Here is a 21268-nt window from a genome sequence, read left to right as displayed (position 1 = left end):
TGCAATTCTGATCTCAAAGTATTAAGACTGTTTTATACTTGTTGTTTAAAAACAGTAAAATTTTAAAATTCGTAAAATTGTTTTTTTACCTTCTGACATTTCAATTTCTCTTGTTGTTAATGAATTTTCTGTATAGTCACTGGGTTCTAAGTTGAAAAATAAAAACATTTTTCAAAAAGTCCACTAAACACAACGACACGTAGCAAATTATAACAATTAGCATTTATACCTGCAGATTTATCACCTGGTGTGAAGTTGCATAACAACACGAAGGGTGCCACATGTCGGGCAAGATCTGCTTACAATTCCGGAGCATCTGAGATCATCTCGTTGTCTTTCAATTGTTTGCTGTATTGTTTTTAATTTTTTACTACTGGGTTGTATAATGGTCAGTTTGCAGTGCAATATCAATTGCAAGGCCTCCAAGATAACCTTTGTTGTGAAATATTCATTGTTGAAAAAAAAGGGATTCTGGCAAGTTATAGTGGTGTCTGTTTCATATGACTATCGGCCCTTTTTCCACTTTCTTTCAATTTTATATGCGGTATACTTTTGTTTAAAAAACACTCCAAACACAGGTTATTCAGGAAAAATGTGTCTCCTTATAAAATCTTACTTTTCACTGCTTGTTTATTTTTTTATTTCAGTTCGAGACTTATTACACATATGCTGAAGGAAATAGATGCATCACTAACGATACTAATCAAAACTGTTTGAGGAGTTACCTTCACATTAAAAAAAACCTCAGAAATTATACATCAAACTCGCTTAAAACTCGTCAAAAAGATAAATACTGTATCTTCCCTTCATTCTATAAATTAGAACGTTGATGATGTGATTTGTGTACTTACCTTCGTTGATTGTGTTCTTTTCGGTAGAATAGTAAGAGTCGTAGTCAGATTCGTCCTCTACAAGAACATATCCATGATATGGTTGAACAATACAAGCAGAAAATAAAATACTAGGAATAAAACTATATAAGATCACTGATAATAAAAAAACATAACTATATTAAAAACGCGTTCTTATTGTATCATGTTACGTGTTGACATAGATAAAAGAAATTTCCGAAACTAGAAAAATGTATGAACAATTATGATAAGCGATATCGTGAAGATAATATAACCATATGACGTAAAAAGTTATTTATTACATTGAAATATTCTTTTTTAACTTTTATATATACTTGTCAATGGAAATAAGAGGTAAACCGTTACGATAGTCTCATAGATCAATTTTCATAATATAAATCGAAGTGAAAAGATAAACTAATGGATTCTATTCATATAGGAAGATGTGGTGTGAGTGCCAATGAGACAACTCTCCATCCAAATAACAATTTAAAAATTAAACCATTATAGGTTAAAGTACGGCCTTCAACACGGAGCCTTGGTTTTGAACCACAAAACGAGCAATACTACATTTACTATATGTGTCGAAGGAGTAAGTGTGTCATGCCATATCTGTATCATCCACCATCGTTATATTCAAGAATACAAGTAGGTAAAAATAGGATGAATAGGCAAATTAACTAACTAAAAAGATCAAATTCGTCTTTGAAATCTTAAGACTGCAAGCAGAGCAAATTTTAGTCAAAGGACACAGTTCCTGAAACTTGATTTAATATAAGTAATCGGCTAGTCAATTTACATGAATGTGGTTTTGTCAGGCTTTAATTTTTTCGGAAATTGATTCTGTTTCATTTATAGTTTTAAAAAAACTTGTTGTATACAATGTTTTGTTTTAAAAGTATGCGTGCTTTGTTGGTTTTTGTAAACTCCTAGTTATCGGAACCACAATGTTTTTATATAATATTCGTAAGGCAGAAGTGGACACTTAAAACTTAAAACGACAATCATACCTTCAATCGCTTCTTTCTCTCTCTTTGTTAATGCCTTTTCTAACCCTTGTGTTAGAAGAAAATGAAAGTGTTTTACTCATACATTGTTTAATTATCAAATTGAATATGATTTTAAAACACTACGAACTAACTGACAAATCGTTTAAATCATATCACTGTTTCGGTAACTTTACTGATACCGTTATGAATTGGTTTTGGTTTTGCGGATTTTCACTACTAATATGTTTAAATTGTAGTAGAAATTAAAGTAGCAAAACAACCGAACACCGAGGTAAATTTTAAACGAAAAGTCCCTTGGCAACCGGGAAAATCAATAGCTCAAACACATCGAATATTGTCTAACGAATTGACAGCAATTGTCAATTTCCTAACTTGATACAGGTATTTCTTAATTGAGAAAATGGTGAATAAAACCTGGTTTTATAGCTGGCTAAACATCTCATTTGTTTGACAGTCGCATTTAATTCCTTTATATTGACAACGGTTTTTGATCACAACCCGTCATGTTTTCCACAAATGTGAAATAATCCATTGCGAATGTTGTTTACCCTTCCAGAGAATGTTAGATTATTTGCAATATCTAGTTGAGTTGATCAGTTTTGAGTTTTATAGAATTGTTTTGTTTTTGTCTATCTCAATATTAATGTTGGTTTCTCAATTTCGTTTGATTTATAATGTTCAAAAATATCTTTTTATCTTCTTTTTGTTGTATTTATGCTCTGAAATAAACAATGCGACAGTTACGAACACATACTCACTTTGTATTGTTTGATCCTTCATCTTAAGAGCTTTGTCTTGTCTCCTGATGTGGTTTATCTTTGACGTGCAGTTTTTGCAGCTGAAACTCTGTGTGCAATGGTCACATGTCACAATATTGTCTTTCAATCCAGATATTGATTTGTCTGTTTTCCACTCTTTGTTGAATTTGGCTTGAAAGGATTCTGTTGAATATGAGGAAAATCAAAAATTATAAAAGAGGCGAAAGATATCTAACTTATAATTTGGAAACGAACCATTAATAGCTGACTATGGGGTATGGGCTCTACTCATTGTTGTAGGCCGTATGATGACCTTTTGTTTTTAATATCTGTGCCATTTGTACTCTTGTGAAGTTTTCTCATTTGCACAAATGCCCCATCTTGGCAAAGAACCAAATACGATAAAAAAAAAAAAAAAACATGTATAAAACGTAGCATAAAATTCTAAAGACTAAGCACCACAAACGGGAGCACCCATACTGTTGCTAATTTTAACACAAACTCAGAGATAACTAAAGTAAATCATTTATTTACTTCAACCTATATGGATTCTTCTATAACATATTGCAACAAAGGACCTTATAGGATTATGTATTCTAATTTAAAGGAGCTTTCTAATGTTCAGAATATAGACATGCCGAAAACACAACAACAAAGGCTTACAGAATCATACTAGAGTCTTCTAGAAACATACAAACTACTAAAGTGACAAAATTAGTTGAATTAGAATCAAGTTGTTTGAGATTAACATTGTTAACATAGACGTATGCTATATGCCTAAGATTAAAACATAAATAACTTATGTTGTCCTGTGTCTGTTATATGATGTTTTATCATTCGGTGTCAGTTTTGTTTATTCTGTGTTATCCACCACTGGGTTTATGTTTGTTTTCGCTCTCGTCCTTGATTTGTATTATATTAAAATTGAATTGACCAATTGACAAAAGCTCAATTACAATTCAACCAATAAATATATCTGTTACACACAGATTTAACCTTCTTTCTACACATATTATGTTACAGTTTATTTTCCAATTTGTCAACCTGGTCTAATGATTATCCTTTCGTAGATAATGATTTAACAACTCAAACTAAACTAGATTATGGTCCAAATTAAGCCTTGGTCATTTCTTTATCAATTTATATTTTTTTTCCATTCATATAGGTAATCTAAAAGAAAATCATAATCATTACTCAGAATATATATTCTGAAGAACTTTTGAATCATGTACATTGTACATACTAGTAATGTATAAAAAAACTATTAAAAACATGTTCAGCAATAACTTGTTTATGTGATAAATAATTATAGGTTCAAGTTTTTAGTTTTCTTTGTGATGTGTTGTTACCGTTGTTTGTTTTGTCATCCTTATTTATTTTTGTCCATGGTATTGTTTCTCTTTATTTTGATTATAAAATATGATTGTCCTCTTATGAATACATGTAGTATAATCTAATTTTTTTGTAAAGTATTATCAAACCATTTTTGACCTGCAAGAGTAACCATTAAATGCATATAAATCAGGATGGTAATTTGTGTTTCGGGAGAATTGCTGTTTATGCGGTGCTAAGACTTTCAGCATTCTCAGACATAACTTGCATAAATAATTCTGAATTTTACTTGTTTAATAAATAAAGGCAACAGTAGTATACCGCTGTTCAAAACTCATAACTCCATGGACAAAAACCAAATCGTGGTAACAAACTAAAACCGAGGGAAACGCATTAAATATAAGAGGAGAATAACGACACAACACTGAATGTAACTGATGCTCCTCTCTTCAAGAGTAACCCATTGATAGTGTTTACCTTCATCTTCTGGTCTGGTCATTATTAGAACCGAAGCAGACAATTCCTCTGGCTCAGTAGATTTTATGCTGGATATATTTATAATTTTGCCAATAAGATTTTTCACAGCCACTTCCAGTGTTGAGTAGGATCTAAAAACACATCTTTGAACTGTTGTATGTATTATCAATTTACTGCTGGTCTCAGAATACACGTAGTCAACGGAGAATTCGTCATCAAAAGAATATAAGTTGTCATTTATACTTGAGGAAATCAATGCCACATTCCATGTCAATGGACATTCCATGGTCCATTCGACGTAAAGTAACTGGTTCCCTGAAAAATAAATCTGGAATTAGAAATATCACGTCTGGCGTCCTAAATTGTAATCCTGGTACCTTTGATAACTAATGCACTTAAACCCTTTTTTAAGAATAAAAAAGACAAAAAAGCATGTTGATATGCATATTCGTAATACTTGTATTAATATAAGTTATATCTTGATACCTTTAACATCAGATGATTTCTCTCCAGGTGCAGTGTGCAATAGATCATTTGGTAGTCCTGTTAGTTTTAACAAGCATTTCAAATTGTCAACAGCTATAAAAATCTCTTCTGAAAAAACAAAAGATAAGGCATGTATCCTTTAATGATAACTTATTTCTAAAACTTTACAGAAACATTACAAAATTTGCCGCATACCAATCAGTCTTTCGTCAAAATAAGAATAAAAATATGTTTTAGACATAACGAATGGAATAGTCAATAGCACCTATGTAAAAAGAAAACCCGACTTATGGCTAACTTTTTACTCAATGATTTTTCTAATCTTTTTTTCAGCAAATTTAGCTTGCAACCTTAAAATATAGTTTATACATATCGTAGCATCACAATTTGTTAGTCAATATTAGTTTGGTGTATGTAGAACATAAATGATAATTTTGCTTTATATGTATTTAGTCCTTTGTATATCAAAGCTATCTAATTCAAAAGCAATCTTTCAGGAACAAACATACAGTAAATATTAAATACTGTGAAAGTACTTAAATTTGTGGATACCAATGTTCGTGGTGTGCGCAATGTTTACATGTTCGTGCATTTTAGTTATCTAGCGCCTTTAGAAAGGAAGGTTACAAAAAGTCTGGATTGAAGGAAATTGCAAAGTAAACATTAACCTGTGTAAATCGTAGTGATAACACTAATTAACACATGATAAAGTGATCAACAGATTACAGACCATCAAAGGTGTTTATAAGGCCATAAACATGTCACCTAAAGAAAACAGTAACATAAACAAATGCTATGAACGTATCTTGAATTGTCAAATAATTCTTATCAAAATCAAGCCCAGCATGAAATTATTATTTCCCATATTTACGAGAACTATGAGGATATAAAATGAACACCTTATCATACTAACATATCAATACAGAAATCTGACTTTCATCGATCAAAAATATTTTTTATGAGAACTAAAAGATCAAAAATTGTACAGTTAAGGTAATTAAAGATTAAATGGGTATAATCCTGCATGCGGTTGTAGATCTGTGACAGCTATTAAAAAATTCTCAGATTTGGCGATATTCAATATATTTTCTAGATCATATCAGAAGTAAAACCTACCGATGGGGATCTGTCCATGTCTTGATTTCAACAATGGTTGTTTGTTTCGTTGGACACTAAAATTCGTGGATAAAGTCATCCACGAAAACCACGAAAATTGGTACCCCACGAATAAAAGTACGTTCACAGTAGATTGTGTGTATGACATTGAGATTATATGTATCTGTTATCTCTTTACAGCTTCTTTTGTATTATAGATATATTTAAGAACATACCGTATTTTCCATCATCTGTTATCTCCATTTTAACCTTTTTAATCAAAGTGCAGTCGACTATATTTTCTACTTCTGACTTTACTACAATAAAGATGATAATAGTTATGCAATATTGATAAAGTCTTAGTATCTTTTTTTCTGTATAAATGAGAATTTGAATAAATAGGCATATTCACCTGCGGAAATAGTATATTCACCGCGCAAAACTTTGCGTTGTATTGGGTGCATTATTTTGGTTAAAAGGTTTGATTTTGGGTATTACATACATGTCTCTCGGAATATGAAAAATAACAATTACTGTCTTTTGTTTCAGTAAATATATAGTTTAATTGATCTTTTGAAAAACTTGGCCGTTGGGCTTAGTGCATGTCAGTTTTTTAAACATCAGTAACACCACGTATTTACCTCACCAAAAGTCAGTAGTTGTATATAATCATATATTTGTGATGATAAACATTATTATCATCACATAAACCATTCGTAAAACCCAATTCTGTATGCTGTATATTCATTTATTTTTGTTGTAACCAATTTTCGTGTTTGGAGAAAAACTTACATATTCGTAATATATTTAATTTCGTGGTTTTGGTAAAATCTACACTCAGTCCTTTAGAAAATTTGTTATTCGTTGAACATTTGAATTCGTGGTTCTCCTGTACCCACGAAATCCACAAAAATTGGTATTCAACGAATATTAATGAATCCTCAGTAAACATTATTATCGTCACATAAAACATTCGTAATACCCAATTATGCATGCAGCTGCGACCATCCTGTTGATGATTGTTCTAACTTATGTTTTTCGAGTGCCCATTTCACAATGAAGTTAATGATATGTTATTTTTGAAATTGAAAAGATAAACTATATTGAGTGAGCATCTATTAGTTGGTACAGATGATCTCATATTTAAGCAAAATTTAGAAATTATTGAGTATGTACTCTTTTATTTCGAAATACACAAAGATTAAGATACCAATACAAATCTGAATTACTTATTTCTGACACTTCATAACAGTCAAATCTTATCGAATAATCCATTTTCCGGGGATTCAATCTTCTTTTTAAATCTTTATTTGTTTTCGTCTTTATCAAATGTATTTTGTGTTATCACTAATGTTATCAAAACATTAATTTGATGTATCAATATTGCTTATAACGAGAGACATATCAATTGCAATATTACATTTGGTGTAGCATTCTCGTGTTTCCGTTGGATATTACAATCACGTGTTTCAAAGGTTACTTTACGTATCCGAAGTCTTGCTTCTATTTTGAAGTTTATTGTTTTGACATCGTCCTCGGTCAATTCAATCTGAATTGACAGTCCATATAAAACGTAATATCAAAAGTCCATTACTGATAAATATTGTTTTCGTTAATAAAATAATGTAATCATAAATAACTCTCTCTTTTTATGAATGTGTAATAAGGTTGTTACAAACTAACCTGCTTCTTTTAATTTTATACTTTTATATTGCCATACTTTCTCGGTGTAATAATCAGTATTTGATCCGGGTTTTTTTTTTTGTTACTATGGGGGTCTTAATGTTAGAATACTTCTCTTAAAGCGTAATTTTTCTGTTAAATAAATATTCATATTTTGTCCCCGATGCGACATGCTGAAATAACGCATGTCTATCTTCTGTCTGTCTATTCCTCCAGACTATAAACTATCGCAAGTGTACACTTCTTGCAAAGCATTTTATAAAACTTATACCATAGGGTCGCATTCGAAAAAGAGTGCCTTTCAACTATTTTTCAAAGAGTAATTCCCCTTGGAAATATTAATGTTTTTGAAAATGTGTAGATCTCACAGAAGCGAGGAAAATCAGAAACTGTTACAGTCATATGTGTTTAGGATTTTATCAGACTGTTACCTTGTAAAAATCAAATGCAGTTATATTAAGGGCGTCGAAGTTAACATTGGTGAGAAACATAAATTGGAGCATCGATAATGCAAAATATCGTACTGTTCACAGAAATTACATGCATGTCGTCTCGCTGAATGTGCCGTAGATTGGAATAAACGTTTCATAGATCGTAACTACAATCCCCTTTCCTTTTATGAATGTAACCTACCAAATTAGACTAATTACCGGCTCTGCCGTTTTGGTCACAATTTTTGAAACTTTTCGTCCTCAGTGCATGCTCTTTTGGCTTTCGAACTTTTTTCATCTGAGCGTCCCTGTTTAGTCTTGTGTGAACGAAACGCACGCTTGACGTATTAAATTTTAAACATGATACCTTTTCTTCGCAATTATTTGTGTGTTTCTCTGTCCAATATGTTCTCCCATTTGTTTGTATTGTACTCCTGTCATGTAATGTTGTCATGTTGATGTTATATTTAACATTGCCATAAAAGCGGAAGGTTTTGCATGCCACAAAACGAGGTTCAACCCAATATTTTTGTCTTAAAATGTCCTGTACTAAGTCAGCAAAATGGCCATTGTTATATCATAGTTCGTTTCTGTGTGTGCTACAATTTAATGTAGTGTTTCTGTTGTGTCGTAGTTCTCCTCTTATATTTGATGCGTTTCCGCTCAGCTTTAGTTTGGAACCCGGATTATTGTTTTTTCTCAATCGATTTCTTAATTTCGAACAGCTGTATACTACTGTTGCCTTTCTTTATCTGTAATAACATAGGCAACACGATTGTGCCACATGTGAAACTGGATCTGCTTACCCTTCCAGAGCACCATATATCACCCACAGTTTTGGTGGGGTTCGTGTTGCGTAGTCTTCTGTGTTGTTTCATGTGTACTATTATTTGTCTGTTTGCCTTTTCTCATTTTTAGCCATGACGTTGTCAGTTTATTTTTGCTCTATCAGTTTTACTGTCCTGTCCCTCTGGTATCTTTCGCCCATCTTTGACAATTTGAACAACAATACCACAATACAACAATTTATTACTTAATTTAACTAAATTAGCGAATCCCTGTGTTCAAGCGAGGATAAAAGAACAGGAACTGCCACAAAAACGGAGGACTATTCATTTTTCGAAGGTCTTAAACGATACCATATACATTTAGGTTTTTTGTCAGGCCATATTTGGAATAACTTTTCGGAGTATGTTTTGATTATCATTTAGATGGTCACAATTATAAACTAATTGTTTAAAAAAACTTTGAATATTTGAGATACTGAGCCTTTTTTTTTACCTCAGGAAGAGTTTACCTGAGAATTTTTGGTCATCAATGCTCTTCAAGTTCGAACTTCCGGATTTGAGCGTCACCGATGAAACGCGCGTCTGGTACATAAAAAAAATTAAATCCTGTTATCTATGATGAGTGTACTAACAACCTCTGCATCGATGCTACTGCTGGTTGAGTTTGTATTCCCGAGTGTATCACCTGCCCAGTTGTCAGAACTTCTGTGTTGACACGAATTACCATTAATATGGTCATAATTTAAAATTAACTGTTTACACAACTTGACAAATATTTGATTTACAAAGGCTTTTCTACCTGAGGAATCGATGACAGCTGCATTTGGAAAAACTTAGGAATTTGTAGTCTTCAATGCTCTTCAACTTTATTTGTTGGTTGCTTTTTTTTCTTTTTTTTTTTTTACTTTTTTTGGATTTCAGCGCCTCTGATGAGTCTTTTGTAGACGTGTCGCGAGTAAATAGAAAATTGCAATCCTGGTATTTATAATGAGTTTATGAACACTGCTCATTAGCTTCGTATTTTAATTTATTCTTTTTATTCGAGCGCCGCTTATTAGTCTTCTATAGACAAAACGCGCATATCGCGTACAAAATTATTAGACTGATATATGTATCCTTGATGAATATTTTGTAACCACTAGGTCTTTGTCATTGCTTGAGGATGTTTAGTGTCACGGAATATTGCAAGCCCAGTATTCAGAAACATGTATTGACATGAAATCTAATTAATATAATCAGTTTTTGTATAAAAAAATACTGTTGATAAAAAGCTAAGTTTGTCATGGACGTATTTAGCGCAACTTATCGGAATTCTTTACGTTTCAATTCTTTTCGACTTAGTATTTGATTGAACCTTCCAATTGTTTTTTTTATCGGGAGCGATGGCGTACCAAATCATGAGCCTGATATCGCTATCTTTAATGCGCTTTTGTTAACAAACAAAAATTTCTAAAAGATTGATTCGAACAAAAGACTGGTTGAATTAATTATACATTTTCAAGTAATGTTAATATCATTCAATATGCAATTGCACTGAAACCAATAAGTTTGAGTAATTGCCACTGTAGTATTTAGTGTTGTTATGAACTTGGCCATACAAATGTCGCATCTTTTGCACATATTTAAATACTCACAACCGGATTTGTCAAAGTGATCAGGGTCAGTTTTCAATGCTTCGACCAATGGGAAGCCCTTATATAAGACTGGTTTAACGTCAATTCCCTCTCCTGTAGCTTCTTCTTCAAATGTCTCACTTTTGTCAAAGACTGCATGAACGACATCTATCTCATCTGTGAAGTGTACAATACAATTTACAGAATAAAAACTGTCTACGAAACCTCTTAAATAATTCAGTGACGTCACTGTGTAATGAAAAAAACCTATGCTTTAAGTGTAAACGCTTGAAAATGTTCATTCTTTAGTTTTATTTCTTATGAAAGTATTACTTTAGCATGTTTAGCTATATCGGTCAAATATCAATAACTCAATATTTTTTTTTGTTCATGTTTTTATTAAGGACCGAGATATTTAAAAAAAAAACAGAATTGGTAAAATGATCCTACTCAATAATAAAAAGTTGATGAATGTTTAACGTATGCTACATGTAGTTGACATACATAATAATTATAAAAATAGATTCACGTATGTAAAGTCAATGTTTGATCAAATTAAAAAGAGAGAAAAGCACGGATTTGGCTTGAGGTTTATACTCCGATTGTTATGAAGGATTTTGCTCGAAATTACTTTTTATAAGTACTAATTGGTCGTAACGTTAAGAAAGGTAATAATGTTTAACTTAATATGTAAAATTATTTAATTATTCAGAACTTATCTACATTGATATGAATTGCCAAAGTAAGTGCATATTTATAGTCCGGTGAGATAAGTTAATACGTTTGGATAAAAAAAAAAATGTTACATGTTCAACTGCCAAATTTAAAAATGAATGAAATATAAAGAGAGTGATTGCTAATGTCTAATTTTTAATTTAAGACTAAACGCTTAAAAAGAATAATTACAAAACATTCTTATACAACTTCCTAGGTCTTGTTGTATTGTAAGATTTTAAAGGTCTTTGATGAAAAAATAATTTTAAAGGAATTGGAATGCTATTTGACAACCGTAGAAGAAAACATAACATTGCATAGAGAAGTAATAACCCAACGACACAACACTAGATTGAAGCACCATTGATTAGGACATTGTTGAAAAGCAAATAAATTATTTGAAATAATTAACAAAGTTGACTCCCATCGGATTTTGTCTAATGCGTAGTGCCTTTCTGTGTGTGTTACATTTTAATGTTGTGTCGTTGTTCTTCTCTTATATTTAATGCGTTTTCCTCAGTTTTAGTTTGTTACCCCGATTTTGGTTTTTGTCCATAGATTTACGAGTTTTGAACACGGTATACTACTGTTGCCTTTATTGATAAACTCTCGCAGACAAACGGTAAAAATCAATTGAAACGAGAACGATACTAACGAGTAACAAGTACACACAGTTACATAAAGCTAGCTCAACGCTAAATTTTATCTATTTAATAAATAACATTATACCAAACATGACTAACATTTCGTTGTCAATATATATAGGAATTGTATGCGACTGTCATACAAGTGAGAGCTATAGAAACAGGTTTAATTCATACATTTTCACATGAGAAAATGCCTGTACCAAATCAGAAATATGACAGTTGTTTTCAATCCGTTTAATGTGTTTAAGCTTTGTTGTTGCCATTTGCTTAGGGACTTTCAGTTTACAATTTTCCTCAGAGTTCGGGGTTTTTACGTTATTATTTTAATTTATGGTAAAACTCAAAAAGAAATAAGTTGGAAAGTTTAATGCGCAAATATTCATTTTATTATTGTCTTGGTAGGGGGATATGACATATATAAGCAACAGCTCATTAAAGTAAATTATCGTTCTACGTAAAGGGCTGCTCAAACACCAACATTTTTTTGTGTGATTCGTGTGTGTTGTTAAGCCTTTAATTTTAAATGTTGTGTTTTGTATACTATTTTTTATAAAAAAAAAAAGAAAGAGGAGGTGGTTTTACTGCCAGTGAGTTAACTCTCCACATCTCCACATGAGAGGAATTAAAAACTACTGTTCGACGTACGGCTTTCAACAATGAGCAAAGCCCATTTGATATAATTATATTTGTCTTTTTCTTTTTTAGCCTTTGCGTTGTCAGTCTATTTTAGATCTATGAGTTTGAATATCACTTTGGTATCTTTCGCCAATCTTCTGGAATCTATCCAACTGAGTCAGTTTATGATTGTGTCGGGTTTCCTAAATGCCTGAACTATTGAGACCTCAGAAATAAAGACAAAATTCAAGTATCGTGTGATTATTATTTAAAAAGACTTAGGTGATATGTACTTTTAAACGTTGTAAATAAAAATATTTGAATTGCATTGATTTATCTTTAGGATTTACACAGTTTTACCTTAACCTTGTTGTCACTTCTTTGAAAAAAAATTATTTTTTATTTGTTATTTGTGGACACTACGCTAATGCAATAGACTGTTGAATTGCGTGAAATAGAACGACAGTTACCTCTTGTTAGTGGAGTTTTCACTGCAAGATTTATTGCCAGTTTGCCAGAGATTTTAGTGTTAATTTCTCCAGCTTCTACTAGCTGATGAACGAGGGATTTAACAGCTTTACGTAGATTTGTTGGGGTTTTGAAAACATCTGGGGAAGCAACAAGGTCCAGCTGGATACATTTATGTTCAACATTTTTTATCTGAAACGTTCCAGCATCACCACTCTTTTTGTCACTTTCAGATTTAACTATATTCGATAATTTTTTAATGGTATTCTCCTCGTCCCAACTGGAAGAGTCTACATTTGTTGTAACTGTGATTTCCCTGTTATCTACAATACAAAAAATCATGAAAACTAAATTGGCATAAGATATCGAAAACATATTGTTTTATGATCATCTCATTAGACTGCCCACGAACCTACGAAATAGTTATACTGAAAAGTAAGTAGATAAACCTTAGGCGAAACAATCTTAAAGGTAGTGTTTGATCGTCTTAAACATTCAGAAACCGTATCGTTTTCGGTTTGCTATTGAAAAACAAATCTGTGAAATCTTTTAGTGTAATACTACTTGACACTGTATGCTTTTAGAAAAGTCTGTACTCAAAGAAGCTTTCATATAATATAATATTTGAAAAGGAAAGTTGAGTTTTTATTGATAAACCATACCCATTTAAATGCATTCCCATCGGTCCTTCAGTATGATGGTAAAATTCTAGGACAACATATAATTTATAAAGAATGCAAGAAAAATATGCCAAGGGCATCAAACTTGGTTGAAATTATTTACCTACTTCTTATTGTTTGGATAGGAGCAATATATATATATATATATATGATTTTATATAACTAAGACATAAAATTTGATTACCATCAGTCAAAGTTTGTCCATTTGTTTTTTCAAGAGCTTTTTCTATTGCAATTCTTATAATTGACTCCAGGTTATCCACTTTATGATTCAATTTACGCATCTCATTTGTACTTTCTTTTGTGTCCTTTGATATTTCGTCGGATTTCTCTGTAATAATTTTGAAACGAGTTATTTGAAATACATTGCTTAAATGCCAGATATATTCTGTAAAGACAAACACAGCTTTTCCTGTTGATATACATTTAAATGTTCAACAAACTGTTATCAATATTTAAGAACTTTAAGAATACTAAGCTTATAGATTTGCTGAATCATGATGAAAAGTAAAAATAATATCAATTAGTGCGGGACAAAGATTGTGTTTCCCTTTTATACTAAGACACATGGTACGCTATGAAGTGATTATGTTAAATAAAAAATTGACCTACATTTATCTTCATTTTGGTATTTCATCGGCATGGGGATATTTCAATATCCGAATTATTGTCTTGAAAATGTCTGAGTAGAATTAATTGCAGTATTTTTCTTAAATACATGGGTTCAGAAAACATTTATCAATGCAACAATAGTGAACCGTGTTCAAATCTCCTAAATTAATTTCAATCGAATATTTCCTTCAACGCGTACATAAATTATTGAAAATATCTGAACGATAGAAATGGATCGGTATATATGTAGCCTGTCATGCACAAGTTGCATACTAGTACAAATGTAGAAATTTTTAAGTAAATATATATTATGTTACCGAGCAGTTCCTTGAAGTTTTCATCTTGCTTGTTATTGATCAATTCTACTGCTTTCTTGCATTCATCAACTGTAGTTTGTTTTATTCCATTTAGAGACTCTAACATCTGAAATAACCGGTACTAAAAGTTATCTCAGCTTCTGTTTTAAATATAAATATGTCTGAATTGAGGACAATTTGCCACTATGCATTCTGTTGAACAAGAACATGCTTCCAATGTGTGCAAAAGTTTCAAACGCGAACGCCATTCGCGATCGTTGAAATAAAAGCGTAACAATTTCACTTACACAAAACAATGTCCTCAAATATGAAAAAAAAAGTTTCGTTAAAAAGAACGAGAATTTTGATACCAAGTATAAGAACAAATAAAACAGACAACACCATGGACATGAATTTAAAAATAGCAAAGAAAAAATAGCAAGAACGAACAACCATACAAATCTGTATAAAAAAAAACTAAACATCATGAGGACCGTAATAACTATACCGGGGTTGGACATTGGTGCCATGGAAGGGTCACAACGTTCTGCTTCACATGTAAATAAACTCGTCAGTGATACCACGACTGAAATTTTGTATTTGTGCCTGACGCGCGTCTCATCTACAAACGACTCATAAGTGACGCTTGACTCAATAAAAGATTCAAAAGGTCAAACAGTGCACCCCGCGGTGTTACTATTACAAAAACTGTTGTAATGCGTCAAACCCAATATTAAGAGTTCATAAATGTTTCATAATAAGACAAAGGCAAACAAACAACATCTATACGTGTTAATTATGCTCAACTTTAGACTTGACCAAATAAGCACTGTAGATCACTACAGGGTTTTATTCTTATAGTTCTACCCTGTAATAGTTCCTTGGCAGAGCTTTTAAGAAAGCTGCTGATACAGATAAGTCTGACAGTTTGCAATAGAGATTAGAACTGATTCCTACTGTTTGTTCCTTGACTTTTAAAGTTAATACAGAAACTAGATAATTAACGTTAAAAGTGGGCCTACAGCCTTTCAATTTGGTTTGCATACTTAGGACAATTATTTTTTTGAAGGAAAAAAAGTCTTTTTTCTGTTTTTAATCTTCTCCTTTAAAAAATGTATATTTACACATAAATCGATCATTGCAATTACTAGTATCACGTATATTTGTATGTAAGTCCTTAGAAGACATAAGATGTAAAAATAAAACTACCTTGATTAGATCCTCATTTGACTTTTTCAGCTTTTCTTTCAGTACCTCTATTGATGAATTTTTAATCTCTGAAATTTTCTCCTGAAACATTTTCTTGCATTTATTTCCAATCTCTCGTGCAAAACCTAAAGTTGCATTGGTCAGTGTTTTCCAGTTATCGTCGAAATCTGTATTGTTAACCTGACCATTTGGGATATGTGAGAGGAAATTTCTCACGTCCTTGATATTTTTGCGCCACATAAAATTCATTTTTGATGGACAACAATGTTGGACAACGTCATAGAATAGCGTGATATCGAGCTCGTCAACTGTAACTGAACCTTTTGCGGAAAATTTGCAAATACAATGTTGAAGAATTTTAGATCCCATCTTATTCTCATGTTTCGGTTGAGGTAAACCAGAATTGTCATACAATTTATCGAATTGTTGTAGATGTAAACATCCTCTTTTTCTAGTCGAAGCCAAGGATGCTGTCATGCATTTACAACAAGGTGTTGTTGGATAACATTGGTGAAATAATTGATGAATGTTGTTTGGATCATTAAGGAAATCTTCGAATTCAATATTGGTCAGTATTTTCACTTCGAAATAATGTTGCATTACGTCAATTGCTGGACCAGTTACGAAACTCAATAGCTGAAGAAAAAACTGTCTTTCTTTTATGCTAGACATGATGTTATTTTTGTGTTTCTCTGAAAGAAATATGATATGAAAATGATGATACATGAATGGCGAACAACACTTATTTTTCCCGCCCAAAATGTGTTTCATGTCTTTAATTATGCTGAGGTAAAATGTATGTTAAATTCTAAACGACTTTAAATACAGAGAGATACAAAACATATGTGTAATTTTTCGGTGATCGCTTATTTAAGGAGTATAGTTGTCATTCGGACTTTACGGCTATAAATCTCAATATTAATACTGCAAAGGTCAAACTTAACATTTTGACTTGTCGTCAAAAGATCGTATGGTGCAATTTTTGTAAATTGGGCTTTGAAGTACATTAGTTTACTTGAAAAAAAATCGACTTTGAAAAGTGTTGAAGCATACAATGGAAAAGAGCATCCGTGATCCGAAGTTAGCAACCTTTACCTTAAGACGTGTCACTTTAGCCCAGTAGTCAGCACTTTTTGTGCTGACATCAATTATCATTGATATTTATATATTTTTAAATTAACTGTTTACAAAATTTTGATTTTTTTTAAATACTAAGGCTTATCTACCTCAAGCATAGATTACCTTAGCTGTATTTGGCAACACTTTTAGGAAATTTGGATTTCAATGCTCTACAACTTCGTATTTATTTGGCTTTTTTTAAACTGTTTTAGATTCGAGCGTCACTTATGAGTCTTTTGTAGACGAAACACGCGTCTGGCGTATATGTTGAATTTAGTCCTGGTATATATGATGAGTTTATTTACAACCACTGGGTCGTTGCCACTGAATGTGGAGATTTATTTCCCTGAGGGTATCACAAGCCAAGTAGTCAACACTGTTTGTGCTGACATGAATTATCATTGATATTGTTATATTTATAAATTAACTGTTTACAAAATTGTGATTTTTTTTTAAATACTAAGGCTGTTCTACCTCAGGCATATATATTACCTTAGCTGTATTTTGCAACAATTTTATTAATTTTGGATTTCAATGCTCTTCAACTTCGTACTTTATTTGGCTTTTTCTAAAAACTATTATGGATTCGAGCGTCACTGATGAGTCTTTTGTAGACGAAACGCCCGTCTAGTGTAACTACAAAATTTAGTCTTGGTATCTATGATGAGTATATTTACAACCACTGGTTCGATGCCACTGCTGGTTGAGATTTTTTTTCTCCGAGGGTATCACAAGCCAAGTAGTCAGCACTTTTTGTGCTGACATGTATTATCATTGATATTGTTATATTGATAAATTACTGTTTACACAATTTTGAAATTTTTTTGAAATACTAAGGCATTTCTACCTCAGGCATAAATAACCTTAGCTATATTTGGCAACACTTTTTTGAATTTTGGATCTTAATGCTCTTCAACTCCGTACTTTATTTGGCTTTTTTTTTTAATTGGATTCGAGCGTCACTGATGAGCCTTTTTTAGACGAAACGCGCGTCTGGCGTATAAATAAAATTCATTCCTGGGATCTATGATGAGTATATTCTAGGTTCACACTATGTATCGGTGTCATACATATTTACCAAGAACTCACGCTGTGAGTCGAAAATATTGGCGATTCTGAGTTATCACTTCAAAACCTAAACACCTTGTTATCATTCAAACACTGTAACTGTAAAAGTAAGAAAAAAAGCGGAGGGTGATATTTGTTAAGAACCACACCCTGGTTTTTCGTTACATTTGGATCGAAAAGATTGAACAAATCATTGATAGGGTTATGTCCCTTTGAAAACTATCCGCAGTCGGTTGAGCACCAAAACCCACAAACCGTAAGTCTTAGACATCTAGGATTTTCACCAATGATCATAAACTTATGTGACTTTGAAAAATTCATCAAATATGTATGCTGACACTGACTTAATACCTTTTTATTGGATAATATCAGCAACCTGAATATTTATAAAAATGTGGAATAAAGGAAAATGTTTGGGTCATGTATGCTCATTTTGGTTATATTTTAACCGAAGAGATTTGATTCTTCTGTAAGGGGCATAACTCTTGTTTTATGTTTCTTTAACTATATAACCAAAGGTTCTAGACCCCTTGGATCGTCTGCAGCAATCTCATTGGGAAAATGACCTTGAAAAAGGTTACAAGGTCAAGACCTTTTGTAAAGGATTTTTAGTGCGTTTTAAAGCTCGATCGTGGACCTTACAGATATCATGGATATAGTGAAAAATGTTTTGGACATAAGAGCGCAACTTTTTTTATAAATGAACGAAGAGATTTGATATATCTGTAAGGGGCATAAACACTGTTAACTGTTTCTGAATTAAGAAAATAAGAATCATCTTGACCTGCAGGTCCGAGACCCAATGGTTTAAAAAAAAAGGACATCGTGGACCAATGACATTAACAAAGGTCATAAGGTCAAAAGTAAAGGTCATGTCCCAAATTGTCGAAATATGGATATTGTGTACAAATTTGTGCACGTTAAATATCTAAAAACTGAATGTTAAAGAAATAGAGTTCAAGTATATAAACGGTGTCTCTACATACATCACTACAAACCAGTAAAAGTCTGAAATGGCCTATATCTGTACTAGACTGTACTGATTTGTTTCTCGACCAGTCTGAATTGGTCAGAAATTTACTTGATAATACTCGACTGTAGTCTGAACCATACTTAACAGTCTGAATTTGTACTTGACCAGTTCTTAACCATTTTATACTAGTCTGAACCATGCTAGACCTAGTCTGAACAATACTCGACCTAGTCTGAACCGTATTCGACCTAGTCTGACCCATACTCGACCTAGTCTGAACCATACTCGACCAAGTCTTAACCAACCTAGACCTACTCTTTGTATTTATCAACTGAATTTTATCAACTTGGGAAATATTTTTAATAAAAATGAAATTTGAACAACAACTTGACATTACAAATTTATTCAATGTAGTATTGACATTAAAATTTCACAAAATCATATTATATAACTTCAACACAACTTTAAATACAAATAAAACAAGCTGATCAAATAATCTAAAAAAATAATTGTGACTAATACATGTAATATGTTCAATATTATTAAAAATTTTATGAATAATTCTGAAATATTTTATGGTAACTTGACTATTTTCACCATTAACTTAAGCCTAGTATAGATTTATGTTGTCAGTTGACTTAAGTTAATAATGCACTGAATGTTTTTTTTATTATTAATATTTGTATAAAAAAGAATATAAAACAAATTATTACATTTAAATAAAAAATTAGACCTCAATTGTTTTGATTTATTAAACCAATAATTTAATATAATCATGATAATAGAATTTCTAAAGCTATCCTTGATAACTTAAAAAAAAAAAAAAGAAATGTGTTCCAAAGTACCAGTAACAAATTTATTTCAGTTGATTTAAGTAATTGTTTGTCATATTAAAGACATGACATTCATTGAGCACTTTGATATGGTCTAATTGCCTCAGTACATGTGTGTTTTACCTGTAGGTAAAAAGAAAGCCTTATTTTCTGAAATTCGTGTATTCGTTATCTTGTATATTCGAACGGCCTTGTTTTTAAAGTTAAACAGGATGTTGCAATTTTGAATAAATGTTATTAAGAATTTAATACCTCTGACCAGGTGTGATCTTATTTATGAGTTTGCCCCATGCATACTTTATATTTCACCACTTCTCAGAAAAACAATTTTATTTATTTATTTAATTTTATCCCTTTTTGATATGATTTATATATAATATATTATTTGTTTATCCTAAATATAATAATAGATATATTTCTAATATAAGGTTAAACAATTTACAAATTATGTTGGCTGTTGTTATATATGTCAGTTAAAAAGAAATTTATTTTAACAGTTAAAAAAAGTAGAGGTTATTTTAGTCTAGTATGGTTCAGACTGGTCGAGTATTGTTCAGACCTTTGGTTAAGTATGGTTTAGACTGGACAAAAAGGTCGAGTACAAATCAAGAATGGGTTAAGACTGTTTCAGACTGGTCGACTAATAGTTCAGACTATTTTCAACGGCAAAGATAAAGGTCAAGTACGATTCAGTACAGTCGAGTATGGTTCAGATTGGGATCGAGTAATGTCAAGTAAAAGTCAGACCAATTTAGACTGGTCGAGTAAAAATCACTACAGTCGAATACAGATATAGGCCATTTCAGATTTTTATGGTGTGTAGTGCTTGACATAGAATAAATACATCCTTATACACTATAATTCTCCAAAACTTCTATAAAAGTTACGGAATCCCATTATATTATTGAGTTTTATAATCAAAGTTAATAAATGAAATATTTGTTGGGTAGAGTGTAATGGTATTGTTTTATCTTTAAAAAAATTCACGAGTGACCTTTAAATGAATACTTCAAACAAAAGTATCTTGATCAAAATTTAAATGTTAACCAAAAGAGCGGGTACAACTTTTATATTAGCGCACGTTTAGAGCTCCTTTTTCATACTTGATACTTATAAAAGCACATACAAATCAGAATACTATCTCCCTTTAGCTTTCATTATTGATATCTTTTTTTCTAAATAATCACTTTTGATTTAGTAGTTTTAAAACCCCATCCTTTAAAGAGAACTTAATATATAAGTCAAGTGAAATTACATAATCATAGCATCTGATTAATCATTTCCTAAGATGACTGTTGTCAATATTTAATGATCCAACATGTACAAACAAAATATATAAAGGTTTACAATTATAGCAGATCCGATTCATTTATCAATGATATTTGTATATGTATACATTTGTACGAACACAATATGCGTTTCAGCGATCAAACAATTCATGCAGTACATACACTTCGCCTTTATGATTTGATGCATCAAACTGAAATATTATTTAAACTGAATAATTGAG

The 21268-nt window shown here is 31.5% G+C and overlaps 2 protein-coding genes across 2 annotated transcripts; both read right to left on the bottom strand.

Moving 5' to 3' along the window:
• Positions 1–370: 370 nt before the first annotated feature.
• LOC134684887 (uncharacterized) lies at positions 371–6341 on the bottom strand. The gene is made up of 7 exons (XM_063544198.1): positions 6246–6341; positions 4915–5022; positions 4429–4743; positions 2620–2802; positions 1862–1906; positions 852–908; positions 371–432 (listed from the first exon to the last, which is right to left on the bottom strand). Exons 1-7 carry the CDS (start codon positions 6271–6273, stop codon positions 371–373), a joined length of 798 nt encoding a protein of 265 aa, XP_063400268.1. The 5' UTR covers positions 6274–6341.
• Positions 6342–10408: 4067 nt separating this feature from the next.
• LOC134684886 (uncharacterized) lies at positions 10409–16455 on the bottom strand. Its single transcript, XM_063544197.1, has 5 exons — positions 15766–16455; positions 14578–14683; positions 13833–13979; positions 12971–13291; positions 10409–10701 (listed from the first exon to the last, which is right to left on the bottom strand). Exons 1-5 carry the CDS (start codon positions 16435–16437, stop codon positions 10409–10411), a joined length of 1539 nt encoding a protein of 512 aa, XP_063400267.1. The 5' UTR covers positions 16438–16455.
• Positions 16456–21268: the final 4813 nt, after the last annotated feature.

Source organism: Mytilus trossulus, chromosome 9, assembly GCF_036588685.1.
Source record: "Mytilus trossulus isolate FHL-02 chromosome 9, PNRI_Mtr1.1.1.hap1, whole genome shotgun sequence".
Classification (NCBI taxonomy): Eukaryota; Metazoa; Mollusca; class Bivalvia; order Mytilida; family Mytilidae; genus Mytilus; species Mytilus trossulus.
This window is presented reverse-complemented; position numbering and strand designations above follow the sequence as displayed.

Excerpts from the sequence above, each read along its gene's own strand:
- LOC134684887 (XM_063544198.1), bottom strand. The coding sequence starts at position 6,273 with ATGGAGATAACAGATGATGGAAAATACG. Across the intron at positions 4,744-4,914 it reads GAAATCATCTGATGTTAAAG|GGAACCAGTTACTTTACGTC; the intron begins GTATCAAGATAT and ends TTTATTTTTCAG. Across the intron at positions 2,803-4,428 it reads GACCAGACCAGAAGATGAAG|AATCCTTTCAAGCCAAATTC; the intron begins GTAAACACTATC and ends CATATTCAACAG.
- LOC134684886 (XM_063544197.1), bottom strand. The coding sequence starts at position 16,437 with ATGTCTAGCATAAAAGAAAGACAGTTTTTTCTTCAGCTATTGAGTTTC. Across the intron at positions 14,684-15,765 it reads CAAATGAGGATCTAATCAAG|ATGTTAGAGTCTCTAAATGG; the intron begins GTAGTTTTATTT and ends CGGTTATTTCAG. Across the intron at positions 13,292-13,832 it reads TGGACAAACTTTGACTGATG|ATAACAGGGAAATCACAGTT; the intron begins GTAATCAAATTT and ends TTTGTATTGTAG.